The 26,745-nt window shown below is 41.1% G+C and overlaps 1 protein-coding gene across 1 annotated transcript in view; it reads left to right on the forward strand.

The window, feature by feature from the left end:
* Positions 1–5,666: 5,666 nt before the first annotated feature.
* The window catches only part of LOC144012372 (uncharacterized), a 55,673-nt gene continuing 34,594 nt past the window's right edge, over positions 5,667–26,745 (forward strand). Inside the window, exons 1-3 of the mRNA XM_077511729.1 lie at positions 5,667–5,743; positions 9,941–11,506; positions 21,228–21,932. Coding sequence (XP_077367855.1) covers positions 9,979–11,506; positions 21,228–21,932 — 2,233 coding nt within the window. The 5' untranslated portion in view covers positions 5,667–5,743; positions 9,941–9,978. The remainder of the gene's footprint in view (positions 5,744–9,940; positions 11,507–21,227; positions 21,933–26,745) is intronic.

Genomic DNA, 26,745 nt, shown 5'->3' on the forward strand with positions numbered 1-26,745 from the left:
TAGTTTACAAACGAAATAGAATGTGTTACACAAAAAAAATACGTTTTTATTTACCCAAATATTTCAAATAAGCGCATTTTAGAGCTGTAATTTTAATGAGTGTTGTTCCGATACCGGTATCGGCAGAGGTGCTGATACTGCATTAAAACAGTGGTATCGGTGAGTACTCACAAGTAACATGCCGATACCATTAATTCCAATTCTAATATAGGATTTTGGATGCAGCATCTTGTGTCTTGCTGGTGCATGACATTCACTGATATGTGACATGTTTTCATCTTGAGAAAAAAAAAAAAAACCTTAAATATCGGTATGGTATCGGCCGATACTGCAAAGCTGGGTATCGGTATCGGGGGCCAAAAAAACCCAGTATCGGAACAACACTAATTTTCATACTTTGATATTTTTGCTCATATCCCGGTGTGTCTGTGAAAGCTGCTCCTTGCTCTGCAGTGCGAACACATTTAGACCAGGCATGCCGCTTGGTGGTAAACCAGAAGAGCTGCTAACAAAAATATTTTTGTCAGTCAGCATAACAAACATATCCTTTAGGTATACACATGACTGTTATGCAAGTAAATTAATGTAATATATCGGGATACGTATTGCCTTGAAGATCAAGTATTGGGAAACATATGTATCGCGATACGTATCGTATCGTGAGGTTGGCGGCAATACCCAGCCCTAGTAATAACCTTATTTTGATTGATTGAATTTTTATATTTATTATTGTTATCATTTTTATTATTATTCGGTATGGGCGAGTACCGATACCAGGTGCCTAACCCTAACGTGATGTTTGTTGAGTTTCTGCAAAGTCATGATCGAACGTCAAAGAAGAACCTGGATGGAGAAGATAAGCGGTATCTCTTTCGCTTTCCCTCCCCTTAGCATTTTGAGTGTCAGGCAATCCCAATAAAAAGAGGGGGGTGCAGAGGGACTGTTTTTGAAGCATAGGGTTGAATTGTATGGCACAGTTCTCCTCTGCTCTCCTCGCTAGCGTGTTAAAAGGTATTACGGTGTCTTTCTCTCCTTTTTGTGTCTGTGGAAAATTATTATAAAAGTGTCAGTTTTGATGAACCTGACAAATAGAAATAAAGCCACCTTGCAATTTTCCCCAAATAAGCGTCGACAATACGTTCAGACACACAAAGCCATCTGCAATTAGAATTTTTTGTTGAACAGTGTTATCACTGAAATGATTGACGCAAATGTCCTACTCTTTGTTGCTAACTCAACCACCACAGCTCTGTGCTAGCTAACACGCCACATGCTAGTGCATTTTGCACATTTTATCTTTCTATGTAACAATTTTGACACGATTAGCATAAAATATTCATATGACATCAGAACAAAATTGTGTCCATACCTGGTTTTGATTCTTTCATTTTGCATGGAATAATATAATTTCTGTTCATGTGGCACTTTTGCCTCTGCAGGCAGATTGTTCTTGTCGTCAAACAACCTTTCATCACATTTTGAAATCAAAATACACATCAAATGGAGTAGATGCCACCTGGACTTCCGGGCTTCACACACCAGCTCCGTTTCCGGCCACTGCTGCGACTCACAGGCGGCGTTCCGACAAAAATGATCACATTAAGAGAAGCGAGAGTACAATGCAATTGCATTTGTACTAATGAGTGTGGCGCTGATGAGATGATGCTCCCCCTGGTGGGAAGTGTGTGGCAATACCTTACATCCCAAGCCAATCAGCATTAGTGCCCTCCCTACAAATAAGGAGTCAGTTGGTACCTGCCCTCAACTTACTCCTTGGCTCTGAGGTCCGCCTCCTTGACTTCAATGGCTTGTCATCATCAGTCATCACAAACATTTTACCTTCATTGGAAGGTAAGTGTTGCGTCAAAACTTTGCTGAAGGAAAGTGTGAGACCCACAGAAGAGAAAAACTGGCCAAAAGTCATTTGTATTACTTGCAGTACAAATAAATGTTGCATATATATATATATATCAATAATATATCAGATACTGTATCACCTTCCCATGGGCTCACCACCGGTGGGAGGGGCCACAGAGGTCGGGTGCAGTGGAGGCTGGGTGGCAGCCATGGGAGGAGACCTTGGCGGACCGACCCCCCCCAGCTGCAGAAGCTGGCTCTTGGGACATGGAATGTCACCTCTCTGGCAGGGAAGGAGCCTGAGCTGGTGTGTGAGGCAGAGAAGTTCCGACGAGACATAGTCGGACTGTCCTCCACACACGGCTTGGGCTCTGGTACCAGTCCTCTCGAGAGGGGTTGGACTCTCTTCCACTCTGGAGTTGACCATGGTGAGAGGCGCCGAGCAGGTGTGGGCAGTCTTATTGGCCCCCGGCTCAGCGCCAGTACGTTGGGGTACACCCCGGTAGATGAGAGGGTAGCCTGCCTCCGCCTTCAGGTGGGGTGACGGGTCCTGACTGTTGTTTGTGGATATGCACCAAACAGCAGTTCAGAGTACCCACCCTTTTTGGAGTCCCTGGAGGGTGTGCTGGAGAGTACTTCCCCAAGGACACCCTCATTCTTCTGGGGGACTTCAACGCTCACGTGGGCAATGACAGTGAGACAGGGAGCGACGTCATTTTGAGGAACAGCCCTCCCGGTCAGAACCCGAGTGGTGTTTTGTGATTGGACTTCTGTGCTCATCACGGATTGTCCATAACGAACACCATGTTCAAACATAGGGGTGTCCATATGTGTATTTTGCACCAGGACACCCTCGGCTGCAGTTCGATGATCGACTTTGTAGTCGTGTCATTGGATTTGTGGCCACATGTTTTGGACACTCAGGTGAAGAGAAGGGCGGAGCTGTCAACATATCACCACCTGGTAGTGTGTTGGCTCCAAGGGTGGGGGAAGATGCCGGTCCGACCTGGCGGACCCAAACGTATTGTGAGGGTTTGCTGGGAACGTCTGGCGGAATCCCCTGTCAGAAAGATTTTCTCCCTCTGGCAGAACTTCTCCCTTGTCCCGGGGGAGGAGAGGGTTCCGAGGGGGCTATGTTCCGCGCCTCCATTGTTGAGGCAGCCGATCGGAGCTGCGGCCATAAGGTAGTCGGTGCCTGTCACAGCGACAATCCTCGAACCACCAGCAGTAAGGCATGCCGGCAAGCTGAAGAAGGAGTCCTATCGGGCCTTTTTGGCCTGTAGTACTGCGGAGGCAGCTGACAGTTACCGACTGGCCAAGCGGAACGCGGCTTCGGCGGTTGCTGAGGCAAAAACTCGGACATGGGAGGAGTTCGTTTGAGGCCATGGAAAATGACTTCTGGACGGCTTTGAGGAAATTCTGGTCCACCATCCGGCGTCTCATGAGAGGAAAGCAGTTCACTATTAACACTGTGTATAATGGAGATGGTGTGCTGCTGACTTCAACTCGGGACGTCGTGAGTCGATGGGGGGAATACTTCGAAGATCTCAATTGCACCAACACGTCTTCCTTTGAGGAAGCAGTCTGGCGAATCTGAGGTGGACTCTCCTATCTCTTGTCACGTTTCAGTTGGTTTGGGTTTTTGTTTTATTTTGGTGAGTGTTGGTTGTCTGGTGTTCCTGTCTTCTGACCCCCAGTCTCGTTATGGTTTACCTGGTCCACCTGCTTGTGTCTTCCCTTCCTGGTGTGTATTGCTGATTGGTTCCCCCTCCCTGCTGTGTCTCCCAGGTGTGTCCTGTTATTGTCATTAGTGTTTGTATAAGGGAGTGGTGTTTGTCCCACACGGGTGTGGGAGCATTGTTTGATGTTTGATGTTTGCTGGTTGAATGTCTGCATGTCTGGTCACCGTGGTGTCTTTATTACCAAGTCTACCAAGTCCTTATGGCCAAGTCTACCAAGTCTGTTATTGCCAAGTTCAAGTCTTCTACGCCAAGTCTTCCCTGCCAAGTCTTCCCTGCCAAGTCTTCCACGCCAAGTCTTCCACGCCAAGTCTTCCACGCCAAGTCTTCCACGCCAAGTCTTCCACGCCAAGTCTTCCACGCCAAGTCTTCCACGCCAAGTCTTCCACGCCAAGTCTGCCACGCCAAGTCTGCCACGCCAAGTCTGCCACGCCAAGTCTTCCAAGTCTGCCACGCCAAGTCTTCCAAGTCTGCCACGCCAAGTCTTCCAAGTCAGCCACACCAAGTCTCTGCCTCACACCACGGCAAGTCTCTGCCATGATCTGTGTCCACGTCCAGCCCAGAGTCCTTCCCTTCAGTCTCGTCCAGTCCTTCCCCGTCATAGTCAATAAAGTTCCTTACATCGTTCTTCCACTTGCTCTTCCTGCCTGTTTCCTCCACTTTTGGGTCCATCCATACCCCATACGTAACATCTCTGGGTTCAAAGTCACTGAGGTGGTTGGAAATCTCCTCGGTGGCAGGGCCCTGAGGGTGGATGAGATCCGCCCGTAGTTCCTAAAGACTCTGGATGTTGTGGGGATGTCGTGGTTGACACGCCTCTAACGCTGCTTGGTAAATAATTTACAACGCTATTGCTCAAGATTTATTTATTTTTTGCATTTTTATATATTTTAGTTTGGTTTTAAGGTATTTACAAAGACAAAGGGCAAGGTTGAAATGTTAATTTAAAGATGCCGGGAGAATTTGTCGGCTGCGTGACGTCACTCTCGTGGATTTTGACAGCACGCACGTATTATTTTTTTCACTCACTCACAGAAGCTAACGTGTGAATGAGTGAGTGAAAAATAAAATCCGTGTGTGCTTTCAAATTGTCGCGGGAGTGACGTCACGCAGCCGACAATTTCGCTCTGCCCCGTTTGCGACACCCCCCCCTGCTCTGTGATTGGCTGGAGGGGTGTTAACACTGTTTGTTTTTTTTTGCAAAATACAGGTGGGGTTGGGCTGGGGCGGTGGGGGTTTATAGGACAAAATCACCCCCAGAAATTAAGAGAAGCCCAGATCTGTAAATTGACAAGTAGTTTGTTTGTTGAAATCCTGCATTTAAAAAGTGCATTTTCCTGAGTGAAACCGGCAAACTGGGCCTTTAAACTCATAACATTTGGTGGTTAAATCTCATCCCTGAAAATAAACATTCAGTTTACCTCAAAATGCTTGTTCAACTTTGATGGCGAATTTTTAAACTGCACATTCACCACAATAAACTGGAGCTCTTTTCAATAAGTCCAATTTCAATTTTACAATTGTATCGGGATCAAAACACTGAAAAAGGGAATGAGACTTTCGATTCCAACCGCAGCAAAAATGGCGACATCTGCCGATGACTTGATGACAATGCTTGCTCGGAAGCCCCCGGACAATTTCCAACAGCCAATCGTAACGCAGCGGGGGCGTGTCCTGCCTGACTTCCGCCGCACTTCTCCATTCGTTACTTTACGTGCTCACTGCCGTGGCCGGCGGCCACATCGCGTTTCATCAGACGTGCTCTGCTAATTCATTCTTTCTTATTTGGTGTTGGACTGAACACACAGGACTCCCATCACCATTTTGAAGGTCTGCGACACCGTTTATTAAATGTCGGCGTGTGTTTAAACTCGTCTCGGTGCGCGTTGATGCTTCTCGGCCGAGTTAGCTTAGCTTAGCTTAGCTTAGCTTAGCTTAGCTCGCTAGCCGCTAACAAAGAGAAGCACACAACACGTGGTCAGGAAGAGACCAAGTGTGACTTTGTTGGCATTATTGTGCCAAAATGTCGGCGAGAACGACACCAAAGGACGAGGAGGAACATTTTGGAGTCAAAGAAGAGAACGAGCAACATTTTCAACTGCTGGACGATGTTTGCGAGCAGCCTCGAATTGTGCTACACAAAACAGGTTTGTACACTTCTTATTACTCTCCCTTGCTTAGCGCTACTATATAGCGTTAAAAAAAATCACTGCAGTCCTCATTGCTGTACACAGTAATTCAATTCAACTGTTATTTTAAAGAGTGAAATAAATTGATTTGATTGGTTGATTCCGGACAGGGGCCGATTATACAGTCATGAGACAGTCATGCCAATTTATCTGACAAGACGTGTGCGATTTTAAGAACACTTAGGTGCACAATAAGACTGTATTAAAACGGTGGTACAATACTACAAATTAATTTTTTTTTGTCGGTATACATACTAGCCCTGTTTCCCACATATTTTTTTTTTTTTTTACAAAACAGTCACAGTTTTGTCATGATTACTGCATTATTACATTCAACTGCTGTTGCAACCAGTGTTAATTTTGACAAGAAATTTTAAATTAGTTTTAGTTATAGTCTTTTGACTAAAATTAACAAGTTTCAGTCATAATTTAGTCTTCTGATTGTATTTTAGTTTTGATCCAATTTTAGTCGACTAAATTCACAGTTTAGTCTATTTTCCTTCAGCATACGTTTAAACTTTTATGCAGAAAATTATAGCACACCAATTTGTGACTTTAGTTTAACACGCAAGACACATTTCATACAATGGTGTCTTTCTTGTTTCAATGAATCATGTTCAACTGACAATAATGTAACTTTTCACCTGAATAAGAAAAAGTGCATAATTTAAATTGCTTGAGATTAATCTTACAGCTGCACAATTTATGTTTTATGTACAGCACTTTGTATACAGCAATGCCTGTTCTTAGAGCGCTTTATAAATAAAGTTGAGTTGAGTTAAAGTGCAGTGAACACAACATTTTCTGAGTGGTTCTTTTCACATTCATTCTGATTGGATTGTGTGAATTTTCACGACTGTGTTGTTTTCATTTTCGTCATTGACGAAATTGTCAGTCAATTTTAAACAGTTATTGTCTGAATGAATGGCTTCTATTTTAGTTTTCATTTAATTTTCGTCAGGAAAAACAATTAGTCACGAAAATTATGATGTCAATTTTTCGGCGACAAAAATATCACTGGTTGCAACTGTAGCATTCACGAAGACGGTAGTCAATGACAATCGATTCCGGTTTGCAAATCAGTGCCGAGTTCAGATGGGCATATATGCGAACTGCGCACAAGACGACACGTGAAAAATGGAATGAAGCGGTTGTGCTTAATTAAGGTAAATTAATAGTTAAATTCAACGGTTATAAGCGGTTACGAAACACAGTCGACTCCGCGTACCCGTGTTCCCCTCCGCGAACCTGGTTGACATCCCGCTCGTGAATGCGTCTGATTATCCGTTTTTTACACGAATACAAAAAGTTAGTATTCCTCGTTGGAGATCGTTGCCGAACCATTATGATTTGACGAGGGGTTCTTGACCCGGTTAAAATAGTCCGTGTGCCACGTCATCCTGTGCTTCCAGCATGTGAGCAGTAATAATTTCGTCGACAAAAATTTTTGTTACGAACATTTTTTTTTCAGGCGAAAATTCAACACTAAAGTAGAAGCCATTCATTGAGACTAGTGTTGTTGCAATACCCTTTTTTTTGGTCCCCGATTCCAATACCCAGTTTTTTCGTATCGATGCTGGTACCGTACTGATACCAATGGGTTTTTTTCCAACATGAAAATTGAAAAAACTGCCCTACCATTGGTTCAGAACATTCAAGGGCCAATAGGATATCTTGGCTCGGCATGCAGTGAACATGTCACACATCAGTGAATGTCGTGCACACGCAAGAAACAAAATGTTGGACCAAATGTCCAATATTAGTGTCAGAAATAATGGTATCGGCATGTTACTTGTTAGTACTCTGGGCCTCTCCCGAGACCAGTATCGGTATCGGAACAACACTAATAGACTATAATTAAATTGATTGACAATTTTCTCAATGACTAAAACGAATTTCAAAAACAATACAGTGACGAAAATTCACACAATCCAACCAGAAGGAAGGAAACGTGTGTTGGAGAAAAGGACCACTCAGACACTGTTCAGTGCCACTGCACTTTGTTTAATGTAATTTCATGAATTTATTTCATATTATTTATTTCATTGTGCAGCTATAAGATTAATCTCAAGCAATTATGCACTTTTTATTTAAATGAAAACTAAGTGATATTAGAAAATGCAATTTCTGGAGAAATTGCGGGTGAATGCAGTAAGGGTGAATAAAAATCTGTGGAATGATTAGGAAGAATATTGAATGACCTGGAATGCTATACAGTGCCCTGGAATGACCTGAACATGCTAAATTGAATCAGCAATGGAGGAAAGATTGAGGACTGGAGTAAGCAATGGAGTAAGGGTCACTTTCTGTTGAAATTAGGTCACTTCCTGTTGAAATTGGACTACTTCCTATTGATAGGTCACTTCCTGTTGAAATCAAGCCACTTCCTGTGAAATTGGACTACTTTCTATTGATAGGTCACTTCCTGTTGAAATCGGGCCACTTCCTGTTGAAATTGAGCTACTTCCTATTGATAGGTCACTTCCTGTTGAAATCGGGCCACTTCCTGTTGATTCTAAGTCACTTCCAGGTCACTTCCTATTGAAATCAGGTCACTTCCGGGTCACTTCTTGTTGAAAACAAGTCAGTTCCTGTTGATTTCAGGTCATTTACTATTGAAATCAGGTCACTTTCTGTTGAAATTGTGTCACTTCCTGTTGATTTTAGGTCACTTCCTATTGAAATCAGGTCACTTTCTGTTGAAATTGTGTCACTTTCTGTTGAAATTGTGTCACTTCCTGTTGATTTGAAGCCACTTCCTATTGAAATCAGGTCACTTTCTGTTGAAATTGTGTCACTTCCTGTTAATTTGAAGCCACTTCTGGGTCACTTCCTGTTCATTTTATGCCATTTCCGGGTCACTTCCTATTAAAATCAGGTCATTTCCTTTTGAAATCGTGTTGCTTCTTGTTGATTTGATGCCACTTCTGGGTCATTTTCTGTTGATTTTAGGCCATTTCCGGGTCACTTCCTGTTTAAATCAGGTCACTTCCGGGTCACTTCCTATCGAAAACAAGGCAAGGCAAGGCAAGGCAAGGCAAGGCAAGTTTATTTGTATAGCACATTTCATACACAAGGCAACTCAATGTGCTTTACACAAGGAAAGACAACAACAAAACATCTTATAGTTAGAGTTCACACCTTAAACATGGAAAAATGTTTACTATGTGGCTCAGAGTTATAAGCCAAAACAAGTCAGTTCCTGTTGATTTCAGGTCACTTCCGGTTCATTCCTGTTGAAAACAAGTCACTTCCTGTTGAAATCAGGTCACTTCCTATTCAAGCCGGGGCATTTCCTGGCGAGAATCCCTGGTGTACCAAATCAATTGGCCAAGATGGCCGCCACCCCTAGTGAGACTCTTGGACGTAACTAATCAATTGGCCAAGATGGCTGCCGCTGAGGGCAGGCGTAGGGTACAAAATAGTGAATTGTGGTTAAGGTGTGAATTTTGGAACTAAAAAAGGAGAATTGGTGGACTACTTTGAAGTTGGAATGTAGTGAATTGGATGAAGAATGTGGAAGTAAATGTGAAATGTAGAATGTAGGGAGAGGTAGGGTACAAAATGGGGAATTGTGGTAAGGCGTTAATTTTGGAAGTGAAAAAGAAGAGCTAATGGTGTAAATTGGTGGAATATATTGAAGCTGGAACAAAGTGAATCGGATGAAAAATGTGGAAGGAAATTTTGAATCTTCCATTAAGAATGCATGAGGAAAAATTGGGTACAAAATCGGGAATTGTGGGTAAGGCATGAATATTTGGAATATGTTTAAATTGAAAGATGAGAATGGGATGAATCATGTGGAAGTAGGGGTCTTCCAGCCTAACAATGGTGACAAATGGGTGTTTTAATTTTCTATGTAAAAGTTGAAATGTATGCGGATGGATAATATCAACTCAACTCAATTTAGTCGACTTCATCAATCAATAGAGAGATTAAAATGGTTTTAGATTTGACCTTATATCGGCTGTCAGATTTTTAACAAGGCCAATACTTTTTTTTTCCTTTTTCTTTTTGTTTTTTTGGGATGGGCCAATCCGAGTGTGCGGTGGCCCCAAGTCGAGGTGCACTGTAGAACCAATAATGCACATCATCTCACGCTTGAAATTTGACTTGACCAACCCAAATGTGTGTTTGTCTTTTTGTGTCCTGCAGACGTCGCTGAGAAATATCTTCGTCCTGACCAAGAGGACATGAAGCCTCCGAATGTTAAAGAGGAAGAACATCCTTACATCGAAGAGGAAGAAAAGCCCGTTCGTGTCAAAGAGGAGGAGGTTGAGGATGACGTCACCAAGTCACCACTGACCTTCGCCCCTTTAAAGAGTGAAGATGAAGTCAAGGGTGAGAGTGAGGAGGGCAGAGGGGCGGAGCCTCCAAACAGGAACTTAAATCGTCAAAACATGATTCCAGAAAGTGATGCAGACCACTGGGGATCATCAAAAGCAAAAAGTGATGACATAAGGTCCCTTTCTTCTCATGATGATGATGATAATGATGATAATCTGCATGGTAATGATGAACATGCTGCTGATGACAGGTCGTGTCACACTGACGACAAATCCTGCGAATGTTCTCACTGTGGGAAAACATTGAGTTCAAAAGGAAGTTTGAAAATTCACTTGAGAAGACACACTGGGGAAAAACCTTTTTCTTGTTTAGATTGTGGCAAAAGCTTCTCTTGGAAGTCACATTTAACATTACATTCAAGAACACACACTGGGGAAAACCCTTTTTCTTGCTCAGATTGTGGCAAAAGCTTCTCTTCGAAGTCAAATTTAACAAAACATTCAGGAACACACACTGGGGAAAAACCTTTTTCTTGCTCAGATTGTGGCAAAAGCTTCTCTCAGAAGTCACATTTAACATTACATTCAAGAACACACACTGGGGAAAAACCTTTTTCTTGTTTAGATTGTGGCAAAAGCTTCTCTTTGAAGTCAAATTTAACAAAACATTCAGGAACACACACTGGGGAAAAACCTTTTTCATGCTCAGATTGTGGCAAAAGCTTCTCTCAGAAGTCATATTTAACATTACATTCAAGAACACACACTGGGGAAAAACCTTTTTCTTGCTCAGATTGTGGCAAAAGCTTCTCTGACAAGTCACATTTAACAACACATACAAGAAGACACACTGGGGAAAAACCTTTTTCTTGTTTAGATTGTGGCAAAAGCTTCTCTTGCAAGTCATATTTAACAACACATAAAAGAATCCATAGTGGCGAGAAACCTTTTTCTTGCTCAGATTGTGGCAAAAGCTTCTCTCAGAAGTCACATTTAACATTACATTCAAGAACACACACTGGGGAAAAACCTTTTTCTTGCTCAGATTGTGGCAAAAGCTTCTCTCACAAGTCAGATTTAACAACACATATAAGAAGACACACTGGGGAAAAACCTGTTTCTTGTTTAGATTGTGGCAAAAGCTTCTCTTGCAAGTCATATTTAACAACACATAAAAGAATCCATAGTGGCGAGAAACCTTTTTCTTGCTCGGATTGTGGCAAAAGCTTCTCTCAGAAGTCACATTTAACATTACATTCAAGAACACACACTGGGGAAAAACCTTTTTCTTGTTTGGATTGTGGCAAAAGCTTCTTTTGGAAGTCAAATTTAACAAAACATACAAGAACACACACTGGGGAAAAACCTTTTTCTTGTTTAGATTGTGGCAAAAGCTTCTCTCAGAAGTCAGCTTTAACAACACATACAAGAATCCATAGTGGCAAGAAACCTTTTTCTTGCTCAGACTGTGGCAAAAGCTTCCCTGCCAAACCTGAATTAAGAAGCCACATAAGAACACACACAGGACAGAAACCATATTCATGCACAAAATGTGTGGAAAGCTTTGCTTCCACCAATTCTTTAACAGCACATGCAAAAACACACACTGGAGAGAAACCGTATTCCTGCTCAGATTGTGGAAAAAGCTTCTCTTCCATGTCAAATTTAAGAAAGCACACAAGAACACATGGTGGGAAGGAACCATTCAGTTGCAGTGTTTGTCCTAAAAGATTCTCTTGTAAAAAGCTTGCTGAGAGACACGAGTGTGCTGGTGAGAATGGCAGCCATCTTTGAAGCTTCAAAAAATGAAGGGAAGTGAGACTGGTGTGCTGTAAAAGTGTCAATGTATCTTAAAAGTGTAAATGTAATGCTTTCAAAACTACTCAACCTGTAAATATTAAATGTTTGCTGTTAATGTGTTTAAATGTTTTTTTTTTGTATGTAATTTAGGAAGTTATTTTTGTTTGCTTCTGAATGTTGTTAATGGTTGTTTGTTGATGTTTGTACGTGTTGTGTATTTGCTTGTGTGAAGCACATTGATTTGCCTTGTGTATGAAATAGAAATAAAGCCACCTTGCAATTTTCCCCAAATAAGCGTCGACAATACGTTCAGACACACAAAGCCATCTGCGATTAAAATTTTTTGTGGAACAGTGTTATCACTGAAATGATTGACGCAAATGTCCTACTCTTTGTTGCTAACTCAACCACCACAGCTCCGTGCTAGCTAACACGCCATATGGTAGTGCATTTTGCACATTTTATCTTTCTATGTCACAATTTTGACATGATTAGCATACAATATTCAGATGACATCAGAACAAAATTGTGTCCATACCTGGTTTTGATTCTTTCATTTTTCATGGAATAAAATAATTTCTGTTCATGTGGCACTTTTGCCTCTGCAGGCAGATTGTTCTTGCCGTCAAACAACCTTTCATCACATTTTGAAATCAAAATACACATCAAATGGAGTAGATGCCACCTGGACTTCCGGGCTTCACACACCAGCTCCGTTTCCGGCCACTGCTGCAACTCACAGGCGGCATTCCGACAAAAATGATCACATTAAGAGAAGCGACAGTACAATGCAATTGCATTTGTACTTCTGAGTGTGGCGCTGATGAGATGATGCTCCCCCTGGTGGCAAGTGTGTGGCAATACCTTACATCCCTAGCCAATCAGCATTAGTGCCCTCCCTACAAATAAGGAGTCAGTTGGTATCTGCCCTCAACTTACTCCTTGGCTCTGAGGTCCGCCTCCTTGACTTCAATGGCTTGTCATCATCAGTCATCACGAACATTTTACCTTCATTGGAAGGTAAGTGTTGCGTCAAAACTTTGCTGAAGGAAAGTGTGAGAGCCACAGATGACAAAAACTGGCCAAAAGTCATTTGTATTAGTTGCAGTACAAATAAATGTTGCATATATATATCAATAATATATCAGATACTGTATCACCTTCCCATGGACTCACCACCGGTGGGAGGGGCCAAAGAGGTCGGGTGCAGTGGAGGCTGGGTGGCAGCCATGGGAGGAGACCTTGGCAGACCGACCCCCAGCTGCAGAAGCTGGCTCTTGGGACATGGAATGTCACCTCTCTGGCAGGGAAGGAGCCTGAGCTGGTGTGTGAGGCAGAGAAGTTCCGACGAGACATAGTCGGACTGTCCTCCACACACGGCTTGGGCTCTGGTACCAGTCCTATCAAGAGGGGATGGACTCTCTCCCACTCTTGGAGTTGCCCACAGTGAGAGGCACAGAGCAGTTGTGGGCATTCTTATTGGCCCCCGGCTCAGTGCCAGTACATTGGGGTACACCCCGGTAGATGAGAGGGTAGCCTGCCTCCGCCTTCAGGTGGGGTGACGGGTCCTGACTGTTGTTTGTGCATATGCACCAAACAGCAGTTCAGAGTACCCACCCTTTTTGGAGTCCCTGGAGGTTGTGTTGGAGAGTGCTTCCCCAAGGACACCCTCATTCTGCTGGGGGACTTCAACGCTCACGTGGGCAATGACAGTGAGACAGGGAGCGACGTGATTTTGAGGAACAGCCCTCCCGGTCAGAACCCGAGTGGTGTTTTGCTTTTGGACTTCTGTGCTCATCACGGATTGTCCAAAATGAACACCATGTTCAAACATAGGGGTGTCCATATGTGTACTAGGCACCAGGACACCCTCGGCTGCAGTTCGATGATCGACTTTGTAGTCGTGTCATTGGATTTGTGGCCGCATGTTTTGGACACTCAGGTGAAGAGAAGGGCGGAGCTGTCAACATATCACCACCTGGTAGTGTGTTGGCTCCGAGGTTGCGGGAAGATGCCGGTCCGACCTGGCGGACCCAAACGTATTGTGAGGGTTTGCTGGGAACGTCTGGCGGAGTCCCCTGTCAGAAAGAGTTTCTCCCTCTGGCAGAACTTCTCCCTTGTCCCGGGGGAGGAGAGGGTTCCGAGGGGGCTATGTTCCGCGCCTCCATTGTTAAGGCAGCCGATCAGAGCTGCGGCCATAAGGTAGTCGGTGCCTGTCACAGCGACAATCCTCGAACCACCAGCGGTAAGGCATGCCGTCAAGCTGAAGAAGGAGTCCTATCGGGCCTTTTTGGCCTGTGGTACTGCGGAGGCAGCTGACAGTTACCGACTGGCCAAGCGGAACGCGGCTTCGGCGGTCGCTGAGGCAAAAACTCGGACATGGGAGGAGTTCGTTTGAGGCCATGGAAAATGACTTCCGGACGGACATCCATCCATCCATCCATTTTCTTGACCGCTTATTGCTCACAAGGGTTGCGGCTGGCGCCTATCTCAGCTGGCTCTGGGCAGTAGGCGGGGTACACCCTGAACTGGTTGCCAGCTAATCGCAGCAAACCAAACACAAAATTGCAAAATACAGGCTGGGGCGGTGGGGGTTTATAGGACAAAATCACCCCCAGAAATTAAGAGAAGCCCAGATCTGTAAATTGACAAGTAGTTTGTTTGTTTCAATCCTGCATTTAAAAAAGTGCATTTTCCTGAGTGAAACCGGCAGACTGGGACTTTAAACTCATAACATTTGGTGGTTAAATCTCATTCCTGATAATAAACATTCAGTTGACCTCAAAATGCTTGTTCAACTTCGATGGCGAATTTTTAAACTGCACATTCAACACAAAAAAATTGAACTCTTTTTTTTTTTTTCTTCTTTTTTTTTTTTTAATAAATCAAATTTAAACGGGCATTTAAACTTTACAATTATATCGGGATCAAAACACTGAAAAAGGGAATGAGACTTTCGATTCCAACTGCAGCAAAAATGGCGACATCTGCCGATGACTTGATGACAATGCTTGCTCGGAAGCCCCCGGACAATTTCCAGCAGCCAATCGTAACGCAGCGGGGGCGTGTCCGGCCTGACTTAACTTCCGCCGCACGTCTCCATTCGTTTCTTCACGTGCTCACTGCCGTGGCCGGCGGCCACATCGCGTTTCATCAGACGTCCTCTGCTAATTCATTCTTTCTTATTTGGTGTTGGACTGAACACACAGGACTCCCATCACCATTTTGAAGGTCTGCGACACCATTTATTAAATGTCGGCGTGTGTTTAAACTCGTCTCGGTGCGCGTTGATGCTTCTCGGCCGAGTTAGCTTAGCTTAGTTTAGCTTAGCTTGCAAGCCGCTAACAAAGAGAAGCACATAACACGTGGTCAGGAAGAGACCAAGTGTGACTTTGTTGGCATTATTGTGCCAAAATGTCGGCGAGAACGACACCAAAGCACGAGGAGGAACATTTTGGAGTCAAAGAAGAGAACGAGCAACATTTTCAACCGCTGGACGATGTTTGCCAGCAGCCTCGAATTGTGCTACACGCAGCAGGTTTGTACACTTCTTATTACTCTCTAATGGTACATGTAGAAATCTAGACTGGGGAAAACAATCAGATTTTGATCTCTGGCAGTATAATTGTCAAACTGATATAACTCTTTGTGATGTTGACATCCCATGTGAAGCTATCCTATGTGATGATATAAATTGTAAGAAACAGGAACATTTCATGGCTGTGCTCAACATGTATGAAACAATAGTGACAGGCCTCCTTAATGATAGTAATCCCCTTATTATTGAGAAGAAGAAGCATAGAATCATGCCTGGTTGGAGTGTGCATGTGTCTGATCTATATTCAGAGGCTAAAGATGCCACTCAAAAATGGGTATTGGCTGGTAAAATAAGATACGGACCAGAATTTGAGAAGAAGAAAGAAGCAAATGCTGAGTTTAAGTATCCGCTGCGCTTTATTAAGAAGAATGAACAAATGTTGAGAGCAAACTCTATGGCAGGAAACCTTGGGCAGAAAGACAGTATCGCTTTCTGGAAAGAAGTTAAAAGAATTAACAACAGTTAAATACCGCAGTCGGCTAATATTGATGGGATTACTGGAGATAAAAATATTGTGGAGTTATGGCGAAAGTATTATAGTAAGCTTTTTAACTGTGTTCAGAGTGCTGATTTTAATGTATGTATGGCTGATGACAATAATGGCATGGTGATTAAACCAGGTGAAGTGTGCAATGCTATTGGAAAACTGGCATTGAATAAATCATGTGATTCTGATCAAATAACAGCCGAACACCTGAAGTATGCTAGTAAAAGAGTATCGGTGTTGCTCTCTATGTGTTTTTCTGGCTTCCTATCACATGGAATATTGCCTGACTCTATGCTGTCCGTAATCCTGGTGCCAGTAATTAAAGATAAAACATGTAAAGTATCAAGTTCAGATAATTATAGACCAATAGCTCTTGCAAGTGTATTATCTAAAGTGTTAGAGCGAATTTTATTAGACAGACTTCAGGGATACATAATGAGATGTGACAGTCAATTTGGTTTTAAAAATGGACATAGCCCAGATTTGTGTGTTTACACATTAAAAGAGGTGGTGTCCAAATATAATAGACATAACTCCACTGTATTTTTGTGCTTTTTAGATGCATCTAAGGCTTTTGATCGCATCAACCATGGCAAACCTTTTATTAAACTGCAAGAGCGAGGGGTTCCTTCATACTTACTACGTATTATGTATTACTGGTATACAAAACAAACTATGCAAGTCAGATGTGGGACAACTGTCTCAACATGTTTTCCAGTTACAAATGGGGTAAGACAGGGGGGGGATATTGTCACCAATTCTGTTTAATTTGTATATGGTTGAACTGTCAAAGAAATTACATGAATGCAAGACTGGATGTATGGTTGGGGATAGGCTCATTAATCATTTAATGTATGCTGATGACTTGGTAGTAATGACACCTTATAGTGCTGGTTTACAGCAACTACTTAAAGTATGTGCTGAGTATGGGGTGCAATATGACATCCAATATAACCCTATTAAAACTGTGGTAATGATGATTAAATCTAAGGCGGATCAAAAGCTGATATTTCCATCTTTCTATTTGTCCAAACAAGAACGTAAAGTTGTAACAGAGGTAAAATATTTGGGCCATGTGTTGAGGGATGATTTAAGTGATGATGATGATGATGTACTGAGACAGTGCAGAAAGTTATATGCCCAAGCAAATATGCTTGCGCGCAAATTTAGTTACTGTTCTGATGATGTTAAAATTGAACTCTTTAAAGCCTACTGTACTCCATTATATTCCCCACATCTATGGCGCAACTATAGAAAAGGAATAATGAATAAGATCAAGGTTGCATATAATGATGCTTTAAGAATTCTGTTAAAATACCCTAGGTGGGAGAGTGCAAGTTTATTGTTTGTTGCCTCAAATGTTCCAACATTTCATGCACTGTTAAGGAATTTTATATATAAATTTATGTGTCGAATTAATAGATCCGGTAACAGAATTATAAAATCGATAAATGATCCTTTTTTAAGTGATTCTAGATACACTTCATTGTTCTGGAAATACTGGATACATGAACTGTATGTTGTTTGAACAAAGGACTATTTTTCATGTGTGTTTTTATATAAGTGTGTTTTTTTGTATGTTGTATTATTTGTTTGTTCTTAATGGACTTGAGTCTGTCAATAAAGATACTTTCCTTTCTCCCTTGCTTAGCACTACTAAATAGCGTTAAAAAAATCACTGCAGTCCTCATTGCTGTACAAAGTAATTCAATTCAACTGTTATTTTAAAGAGTGAAATAAATTGATTTGATTGGTTGATTCCGGACAGGGGCCGATTATACAGTCATGACAGTCATACCAATGTATCTGACAAGACATGTGCGATTTTAAGAACACTTAGGTGCACAATAAGACTGTATTAAAACGGTGGTACAATACTGCAAATTAATTTTTTTTGTCGGTATACATATTCCTGTTTCCCACATACGTTTTTTTTTTTTTTTTACAAAACAGTCAGTTTTGTCATGATTACTGCATTATTACATTCAACTGCTGTTGCAACCAGTGTTAATTTTGACTAGAAATTTTAATTTAGTTTTAGTTATAGTCTTTTGACTAAAATTAACAAGTTTCAGTCATAATTTAGTCTTCTGATTGTATTTTAGTTTTGATCCAATTTTAGTCGACTAAATTCACAGTTTATTTTCCTTCAGCATACGTTTAAACTTTTATGCAGAAAATTATAGCACACCTATTTGTGACTTTAGTTTAACACGCAAGACACATTTCATACAATGGTGTCGTTATTGTTTCAATGAATCATGTTCAACTGACAATAATGTAACTTTTCACCTGAATAAGAAAAAGTGCATAATTAAATTGCTTGAGATTAATCTTACAGCTGCACAATTTATGTTTATGTACAGCACTTTGTATACAGCAATGCCTGTTCTTAGAGCGCTTTATAAATAAAGTTGAGTTGAGTTAAAGTGCAGTGAACACAACATTTTCTGAGTGGTTCTTTTCTCATTCATTCTGATTGGATTGTGTGAATTTTCACGACTGTGTTTTCATTTTCATTTTAGTCATTGACGTAATTGTCAGTCAATTTTAATCATAGTTATTGTCTGAATGAATGGCTTCTATTTTAGTTTTCATTTAATTTTCGTCAGGAAAAACAATTAGTCACGAAAATTATTATGTCAATTTTTCGGCGACAAAAATATCACTGGTTGCAACTGCAGCATTCACGAAGACGGGAGTCAATGACAATCAATTCCGGTTTGCAAATAAGGGCCGAGTTTATATGGGCATATATGCGAACTGCGCACAAGACGACACGTGAAAATGGAATGAAGCGGTTGCGCTTAATTAAGGTAAATTAATGAGTGAATTAATTAATGGAGGAAAGATTGAGGACTGGAGTAAGGCTCACTTTCTGTTGAAATCAGGTCACTTCCTGTTGAAATCGGGCCACTTCCTGTTGATTCTAAGTCGCTTCCAGGTCACTTCCGGGTCACTTCCTGTTGAAAACATGTCAGTTCCTGTTGATTTCAGGTCACTTCCTATTGAAATCAGGTCACTTTCTGTTGAAATTGTGTCACTTCCTGTTGAAATTGTGTCACTTCCTGTTGATTTAAAGCCACTTCTGAGTCACTTCCTGTTCATTTTATGCCATTTCCGGGTCACTTCCTATTGAAATCAGGTCACTTCCTGTTGAAATCATGTTGCTTCCTGTTGATTTGATGCCACTTCTGGGTCACTTTCTGTTGATTTTAGGCCATTTCCGGGTCACTTCCTGTTGAAATCAGGTCACTTCCTGTTGATTTTTGGCCATTTCTGGGTAACTTCCTGTTCAAATCAACAGGTCACTTTCTATTGAAATCAGGTCTCTTCCGGGTCACTTCCTATTGAAAACAAGTCACTTCCTGTTCAAATCAGGTTATTTCCTGTTGAAATCAGGTCACTTCCTATTCAAGCCGGGGCATTTCCTGGCGAGAATCCCTGGTGTACCAAATCAATTGGCCAAGATGGCCGCCACCCCTAGTGAGACTCTTGGATGTAACTAATCAATTGGCCAAGATGGCTGCCGCTGAGGGCAGGCGTAGGGTACAAAATAGTGAATTGTGATTAAGGCGTGAATTTTGGAACTAAAAAAGGAGAATTGGTGGACTACATTGAAGTTGGAATGTGGTGAATTGGATGAAGAATGTGGAAGTAAATGTGAAATGTAGAATGTAGGGAGAGGTAGAGTACAAAATGGGGAATTGTGGTAAGGCGTTAATTTTGGAAGTGAAAAAGAAGAGCTCATGGTGTGAATTGGTGGAATATATTGAAGTTGGAACAAAGTGAATCGGATGAAAAATGTGGAAGTAAATGTGAAATGTAGAATCTCCCATATGAATACATTGGAAAAAACGTGTACGAAATCGGGAATTGCGAGTAAGGCGTGAATTTTGGAACAGGAAAAGAGCTCGTGGTATGATTTGGTGGAATATATTGACGTTGGAATGAAGTAAATTGGATGAAAAATGTGGAAGGAAATTTTGAATCTTCCATGAAGAATGCATGAGGAAAAATTGGGTACAAAATCGGGAATTGTGGGTAAGGCGTGAATATTTGGAATATGTTTAAATTGGAAAGATGAGAATGGGATGAATCATGTGGAAGTAGGGGTCTTCCAGCCTAACTATGGTTACAAATAGGTGTTTTAATTTTCTATGTAAAAGTTGAAATGTATGAGGATGGATAATATCAACTCAACTCAATTTAGTCGACTTGAATCAATCGAGAGAGATTAAAATGGTTTTAGATTTGACCTTATATCGGCTGTCAGATTTTTAACAAGGCCAATACTTTTTTTTTCCTTTTTCTTTTTGTTTTGTTTTTTGGATGGGCCAATCCGAGTGTGCGGTGGCCCCAAGTCGAGGTGCACTGTAGAAACAATAATGCACATCATCTCACGCTTGAAATTTGACTTGACCAACCCAAATGTGTGTTTGTCTTCTTGTGTCCTGCAGACGTCGCTGAGAAATATCTTCGTCCTGACCAAGAGGACATGAAGCCTCCGAATGTTAAAGAGGAGGAAGAACATCCTTACATCGAAGAGGAAGAAAAGCCCGTTGGTGTCAAAGAGGAGGAGGTTGAGGATGACGTCACCAATGACCTTCGCCCCTTTAAAGAGTGAAGATGAAGTCAAGGGTGAGAGTGAGGAGGGCAGAGGGGCGGAGCCTCCAAACAGGATCTTAAATCCTCAAAACATGATTCCAGAAAGTGATGCAGACCACTGGGGATCATCAAAAATAAAAAGTGATGACATAAGGTCCCTTTCTTCTTATGATGATGATGATGATGATAATGATGATAATCTGGATGGTAATGATGAACATGCTGCTGATGATAGGTCGTGTCACACTGACGACAAATCCTGCGAATGTTCTCACTGTGGGAAAACATTGAGTTCAAAAGGAAGTTTGAAAATTCACTTGAGAAGACACACTGGGGAAAAACCTTTTTCTTGTTTAGATTGTGGCAAAAGCTTCTCTCAGAAGTCACATTTAACATTACATTCAAGAACACACACTGGGGAAAAAACTTTTTCTTGTTTGGATTGTGGCAAAAGCTTCTCTCAGAAGTCACATTTAACAACACATACAAGAATCCATAGTGGCGAGAAACCTTTTTCTTGCTCAGATTGTGGCAGAAGCTTCTTTCAGAAGTCAGAATTAACGATACATACAAGAAGCCACACTGGCGAGAAACCTTTTTCTTGCTCATATTGTGGCAAAAGCTTCTCTCAGAAGTCAACTTTAACAACACATACAAGAAGACACACTGGGGAAAAACCTTTTTCTTGTTTAGATTGTGGTAAAAGCTTCTCTCAGAAGTCAACTTTAACAACACATACAAGAATACACACTGGGGAAAAACGTTTTGCTTGTACCCACTGTGGCAAAAGCTTCTTTCAGAAGTCACATTTAACATTACATTCAAGAACACACACTGGGGAAAAAACTTTTTTTTGCTCAGATTGTGGCAGAAGCTTCTTTCAGAAGTCAGAATTAACGATACATACAAGAAGCCACACTGGCGAGAAACCTTTTTCTTGCTCATATTGTGGCAAAAGCTTCTCTCAGAAGTCAGCTTTAACAACACATACAAGAAGACACACTGGGGAAAAACCTTTTTCTTGTTTAGATTGTGGCAAAAGCTTCTCTCGGAAGTCACATTTAACATTACATTCAAGAACACACACTGGGGAAAAACCTTTTTCTTGCTCAGACTGTGGCAAAAGCTTCTTTCAGAAGTCACATTTAACATTACATTCAAGAACACACACTGGGGAAAAACCTTTTTCTTGCTCAGATTGTGGCAAAAGCTTCTCTCAGAAGTCAGCTTTAACAACACATATAAGAATCCATAGTGGCGAGAAACCTTTTTCTTGCTCAGACTGTGGCAAAAGATTCTCTCAGAAGTCAGCTTTAACAACACATATAAGAATTCATAGTGGTAAGAAACCTTTTTCTTGCTCAGCCTGTGGCAAAAGCTTCCCTGCCAAGCCTGAATTAAGAAGCCACATAAGAACACACACACGGGACAGAAACCATATTCATGCACAAAATGTGTGAAAAGCTTCACTTCCACCAATTCTTTAAGAGCACATGCAAAAACACACACTGGAGAGAAACCATATTCCTGCTCAGATTGTGGAAAAAGCTTCTCTTCCATGTCAAATTTAAGAAAGCACACAAGAATACATGGTGGGAAGTCGGGGTGTGAATTGCCTCGTACCTGACGATTCCACTCGTATCACGATTCATAGGTCACGATTCGATTCGATACCGATTAATCCCGATACGGATTTGTTTGTCGATTGCTGTGATTTTTTTTTTTTTTTTACTCAAATTTAGAAAATACTAATCAGTAATCTTGTACACTGTAAGATTTGTATGAAAATGTATTATTTATAGGCGGCACGGTGAGCGAGTGGTTAGCAGGTCCGCCTCCCAGTTCTGAGGACTCTGGTTCGAGTCCGGGCTCCGGCCTTGCTTTGTGGAGTTTGCATGTTCTCCCCGTGCTCGCGTGGGTCTTCTCCGGGTACTCCGGTCTCCTCCCACTTTCCAAAGACATGCATGGCAAGTTAATTGGACGTTCCGAGTTGTCCCTAGGTGTGCTTGTGAGTGTGGATGGTTGTTCGTCTCTGTGTGCCCTGCGATTGGTTGGCAACCAGAACAGGGTGTCCCCCGCCTACTGCCCAGAGCCAGCTGAGATAGGCGCCAGCACCCCCCGCGACCCTTGTGAGGAATAAGCGGTCAAGAAAATGGATGGATGTATTATTTATCTGAAACTTCAACCTTATAACTCTGAGCCACTTAGTAAACATTTTTCCATGTTTAAGGTGTGAACTCTTAACTATAAGACATTTTGTTGAATATTTTCCCATCAAAAATTGATATTTAAAAATCAATTCTGCCACCTATTGAATCGATTCGAGAATTGCGTCCTGTAATATCGCGATATATTGCCGAATCGATTTTTTTTAACACCCCTAGTGGGAAGGAACCATTCAGTTGCAGTGTTTGTACTAAAAGATTCTCTTGTAAAAAGCTTGCTGAGAGACACGAGTGTGCTGGTGAGAATGGCAGCCATCTTTGAAGCTTCAAAAAATGAAGGGAAGTGAGACTGGTGTGCTGTAAAAGTGTCAGTGCATCTTAAAAGTGTAAATGTAATGCTTTCAAAACTACTCAACCTGGAAATATTAAATGTTTGCTGTTAATGTGTTTGAATGTCAATGTTTGTTTTTTTTGCACGTAATTTAGGAAGTTATTTTTGTTTGCTTCTAAATGTTGTTAATGGTCGTTTGTTGATGTTTGTAGGTGTTGTGTATTTGCTTGTGTGAAGCACATTGAGTTGCCTTGTGTATGAAATAGAAATAAAGCCACCTTGCAATTTTCCCCAAATAAGCGTCGACAATACGTTCAGACACACAAAGCCATCTGCGATTAAAATTTTTTGTGGAACAGTGTTATCACTGAAATGATTGACGCAAATGTCCTACTCTTTGTTGCTAACTCAACCACCACAGCTCCGTGCTAGCTAACACGCCATCTGCTAGTGCATTTTGCACATTTTATCTTTCTATATAACAATTTTGACACGATTAGCATACAATATTCAGATGACATCAGAACAAAATTGTGTCCATACCTGGTTTTGATTCTTTCATTTTGCATGTAGTAATATAATTTCTGTTCATGTGGCACTTTTGCCTCTGCAGGCAGATTGTTCTTGTCGTCAAACAACCTTTCATCACATTTTGAAATCAAAATACACATCAAATGGAGTAGATGCCACCTGGACTTCCGGGCTTCACACACCAGCTCCGTTTCCGGCCACTGCTGCGACTCACAGGCGGCGTTCCGACAAAAATGATCACATTAAGAGAAGCGACAGTACAATGCAATTGCATTTGTACTTCTGAGTGTGGCGCTGATGAGATGATGCTCCCCCTGGTGGCAAGTGTGTGGCAATACCTTACATCCCTAGCCAATCAGCATTAGTGCCCTCCCTACAAATAAGGAGTCAGTTGGTACCTGCCCTCAACTTACTCCTTGGCTCTGAGGTCCGCCTCCTTGACTTCAATGGCTTGTCATCATCAGTCATCACGAACATTTTACCTTCATTGGAAGGTAAGTGTTGCGTCAAAACTTTGCTGAAGGAAAGTGTGAGAGCCACAGATGAGAAAAACTGGCCAAAAGTCATTTGTATAACTTGCAGTACAAATAAATATTGCATATATCAATAATATATCATCAGATACTGTCCCAAACATTTACTACTAACTAAGACCAGTAATTAAACTCATAACATTTGGTGGTTTAAATCTCATCCCAGATAATAAACTTTCAGTTTACCTCAAAATGCTTGTTCAACTTTGATGGCGAATTTTTAAACTGCACATCCACTTCAATAAACTGGTGCCATTAAAAACTCTACAATTATATCGGGAACAAAACATTGAAAAAGGGAATGGAACTTTCGAACTGCAGCAAAAAATAAATATATAAAAAATGGCGGCATCTGTCGATGCCGTGATGACGATGCTTGTTTTGAAGCCTCCGCACAGTTTCCAGCAGCCAATCATAAGGCAGCGGGGGCGTGTCCTGCCTGACTTAACTTCCGCAGGTCTTCTGTACTGTGTGGGCTGTCGGCTATCCAGCTCAGTGCTCTCAGTCTAGTTAGCTTAGCTTAGCTTAGCTTAGTTTAGCTGAGCTTAGCTTAGCTTAGCTCGCTAGCCGCTAACAAAGAGAAGCACATAACACGTGGTCAGGAAGAGACCAAGTGTGACTTTGTTGGCATTATTGTGCCAAAATGTCGGCGAGAACGACACCAAAGGACGAGGAGGAACATTTTGGAGTCAAAGAAGAGAACGAGCAACATTTTCAACCACTGGACGATGTTTGCGAGCAGCCTCGAATTGTGCTACACGCAGCAGGTTTGTACACTTGTTATTACTCTCCCTTTCTGAAGCACAACTATAAATACTATAAAGCGTGAAGAAATTTCAGCGCTGTTCAATTCAACTTTATTCCGGACAGGGGACGGTTATCCAGTCATCAGACAGTCATACCAATGTCTGTAACAGACGTGTGCGATTTGAAGAACACTTTAAGGTCCAGGATATTATTGTATTAAAACGGTGTTTCCCCACATGCATTTTTTTACAATATTGCCACATTAATCTTTTTGTCATGATTACTGCATTATTACATTCAACTGCTGTTGCAACCACTGTTCATTTTGACAAGAAATTTCAATTTAGTTTGTCTTTTGACCAAAATGTATCAAAGTTGTAGTCATAATTTAGTCCTCTGATTGTATTTTAGTATTAATCCAATTTTAGTATTGACATTTTAGTCGCCATACATATCAACGTTTATGCAGAAAATTATAACACACCTATTTGTAACTGTAGTTTAACACGCAAGACACATTTCACACAATGGTGTCTTTATTGTTTCAATGAAACGTGTTTAACTGACAATAATATGACTTAGTTTTCACCTGAATAAAAAAAAATAAAAGTGCACAATTAAATTGCTTGAGATTAATCTTAGAGCTGCGCAATGAATGTAACCATGTTTGAACATTGAACAAAGTGCAGTGAACAGTGAACAGTTTCTGAGTGGTTCTTTTCTCCAATTCGCGTTTCATTCATTCTGATTGGATTGTGTGAATTTTCGTCACTCTGTTGTTTTCGTTTTAGCCATTGACAAAATTGTCAGTCGATTTTAGTTGTAGTTATCGTCTCAATGAATGGCTTCTATTTTAGTTTCCGTTTAATTTTTGTCTGAAAAAAACAAGTTTGTCACAAAAATCATGACAATTTTTTGTTGACGAAATTATCGCTAGTTGCCACTGTAGCATTCATGAACTCAACTTTATTTATAAAGCGTCTTAAAAACAGGCATTGCTGTATACAAAGTGCTGTACATGAAATATAAATCGGTTGTGCAGTCAAGAATAAGCTAACAAAACAAGAACAAAGCAAACATTTCGAAGTGTGTATACAAGTTTTTGTGTTTTTTTTTTTTACAAGTAAATACATTTTACATCAGTAAATTAATAATAGACCTGGTCAAAATAGTCCGTGTGCCGCGTCATCCTGTGCTGCCAGCATGTGAGCAGTGCTAATTTCGTCAACGAATAATTTTCAGCATGAAATTTTTCTTTCAGATCGAAATTAAACAAAAACTAAAATAGAAGCCATTCATTGACATGATAACTAGAACTAAAATTGACTTACAATTTAATCAATGACTAAAAGGAAAATGAAAACAACACAGTGACGAAAATTCACACAATCCAATCAGAAGGAATGAAACGCGGGTTGGAGAAAAGAACCACTCAAAGTGTTCACTGTTCACTGCACTTTATTTAATTAATTTAATTATTTATTTCATTGTGCAACTGTAAGATTAATCTCAAGCAATTATGTACTTTTTTTTAATTTAGGTGAAAACTAAGTTATATTATTGTCAGTTCAGTATGTTTCATTTAAACAATAAAGACACTGTTGTATTAAATACGTCTTGTATGTTAAACTACAATTACAAATACATGCCACCCCAACCACCCCTACTTTGTACACAGATGTTTGGTAAAGCGATTTTCCCCCTGTGCTATTTTGATCAACAAATTGGCTGCAACAATGTAACAAGGGGGAAATATTGAACATTTCATCTCGTCACTGGACACGTGGTGAAGGAGCGCACACCCTCGAGATGAATGGATTCTAAAAAAAAAAAAAAAAAAAAAATTCGATTGTGACAGTACTATCAACTCACAC

The sequence above is a fragment of the Festucalex cinctus genome, chromosome 1 (assembly GCF_051991245.1).
Source record: "Festucalex cinctus isolate MCC-2025b chromosome 1, RoL_Fcin_1.0, whole genome shotgun sequence".
Lineage (NCBI taxonomy): Eukaryota > Metazoa > Chordata > Actinopteri > Syngnathiformes > Syngnathidae > Festucalex > Festucalex cinctus.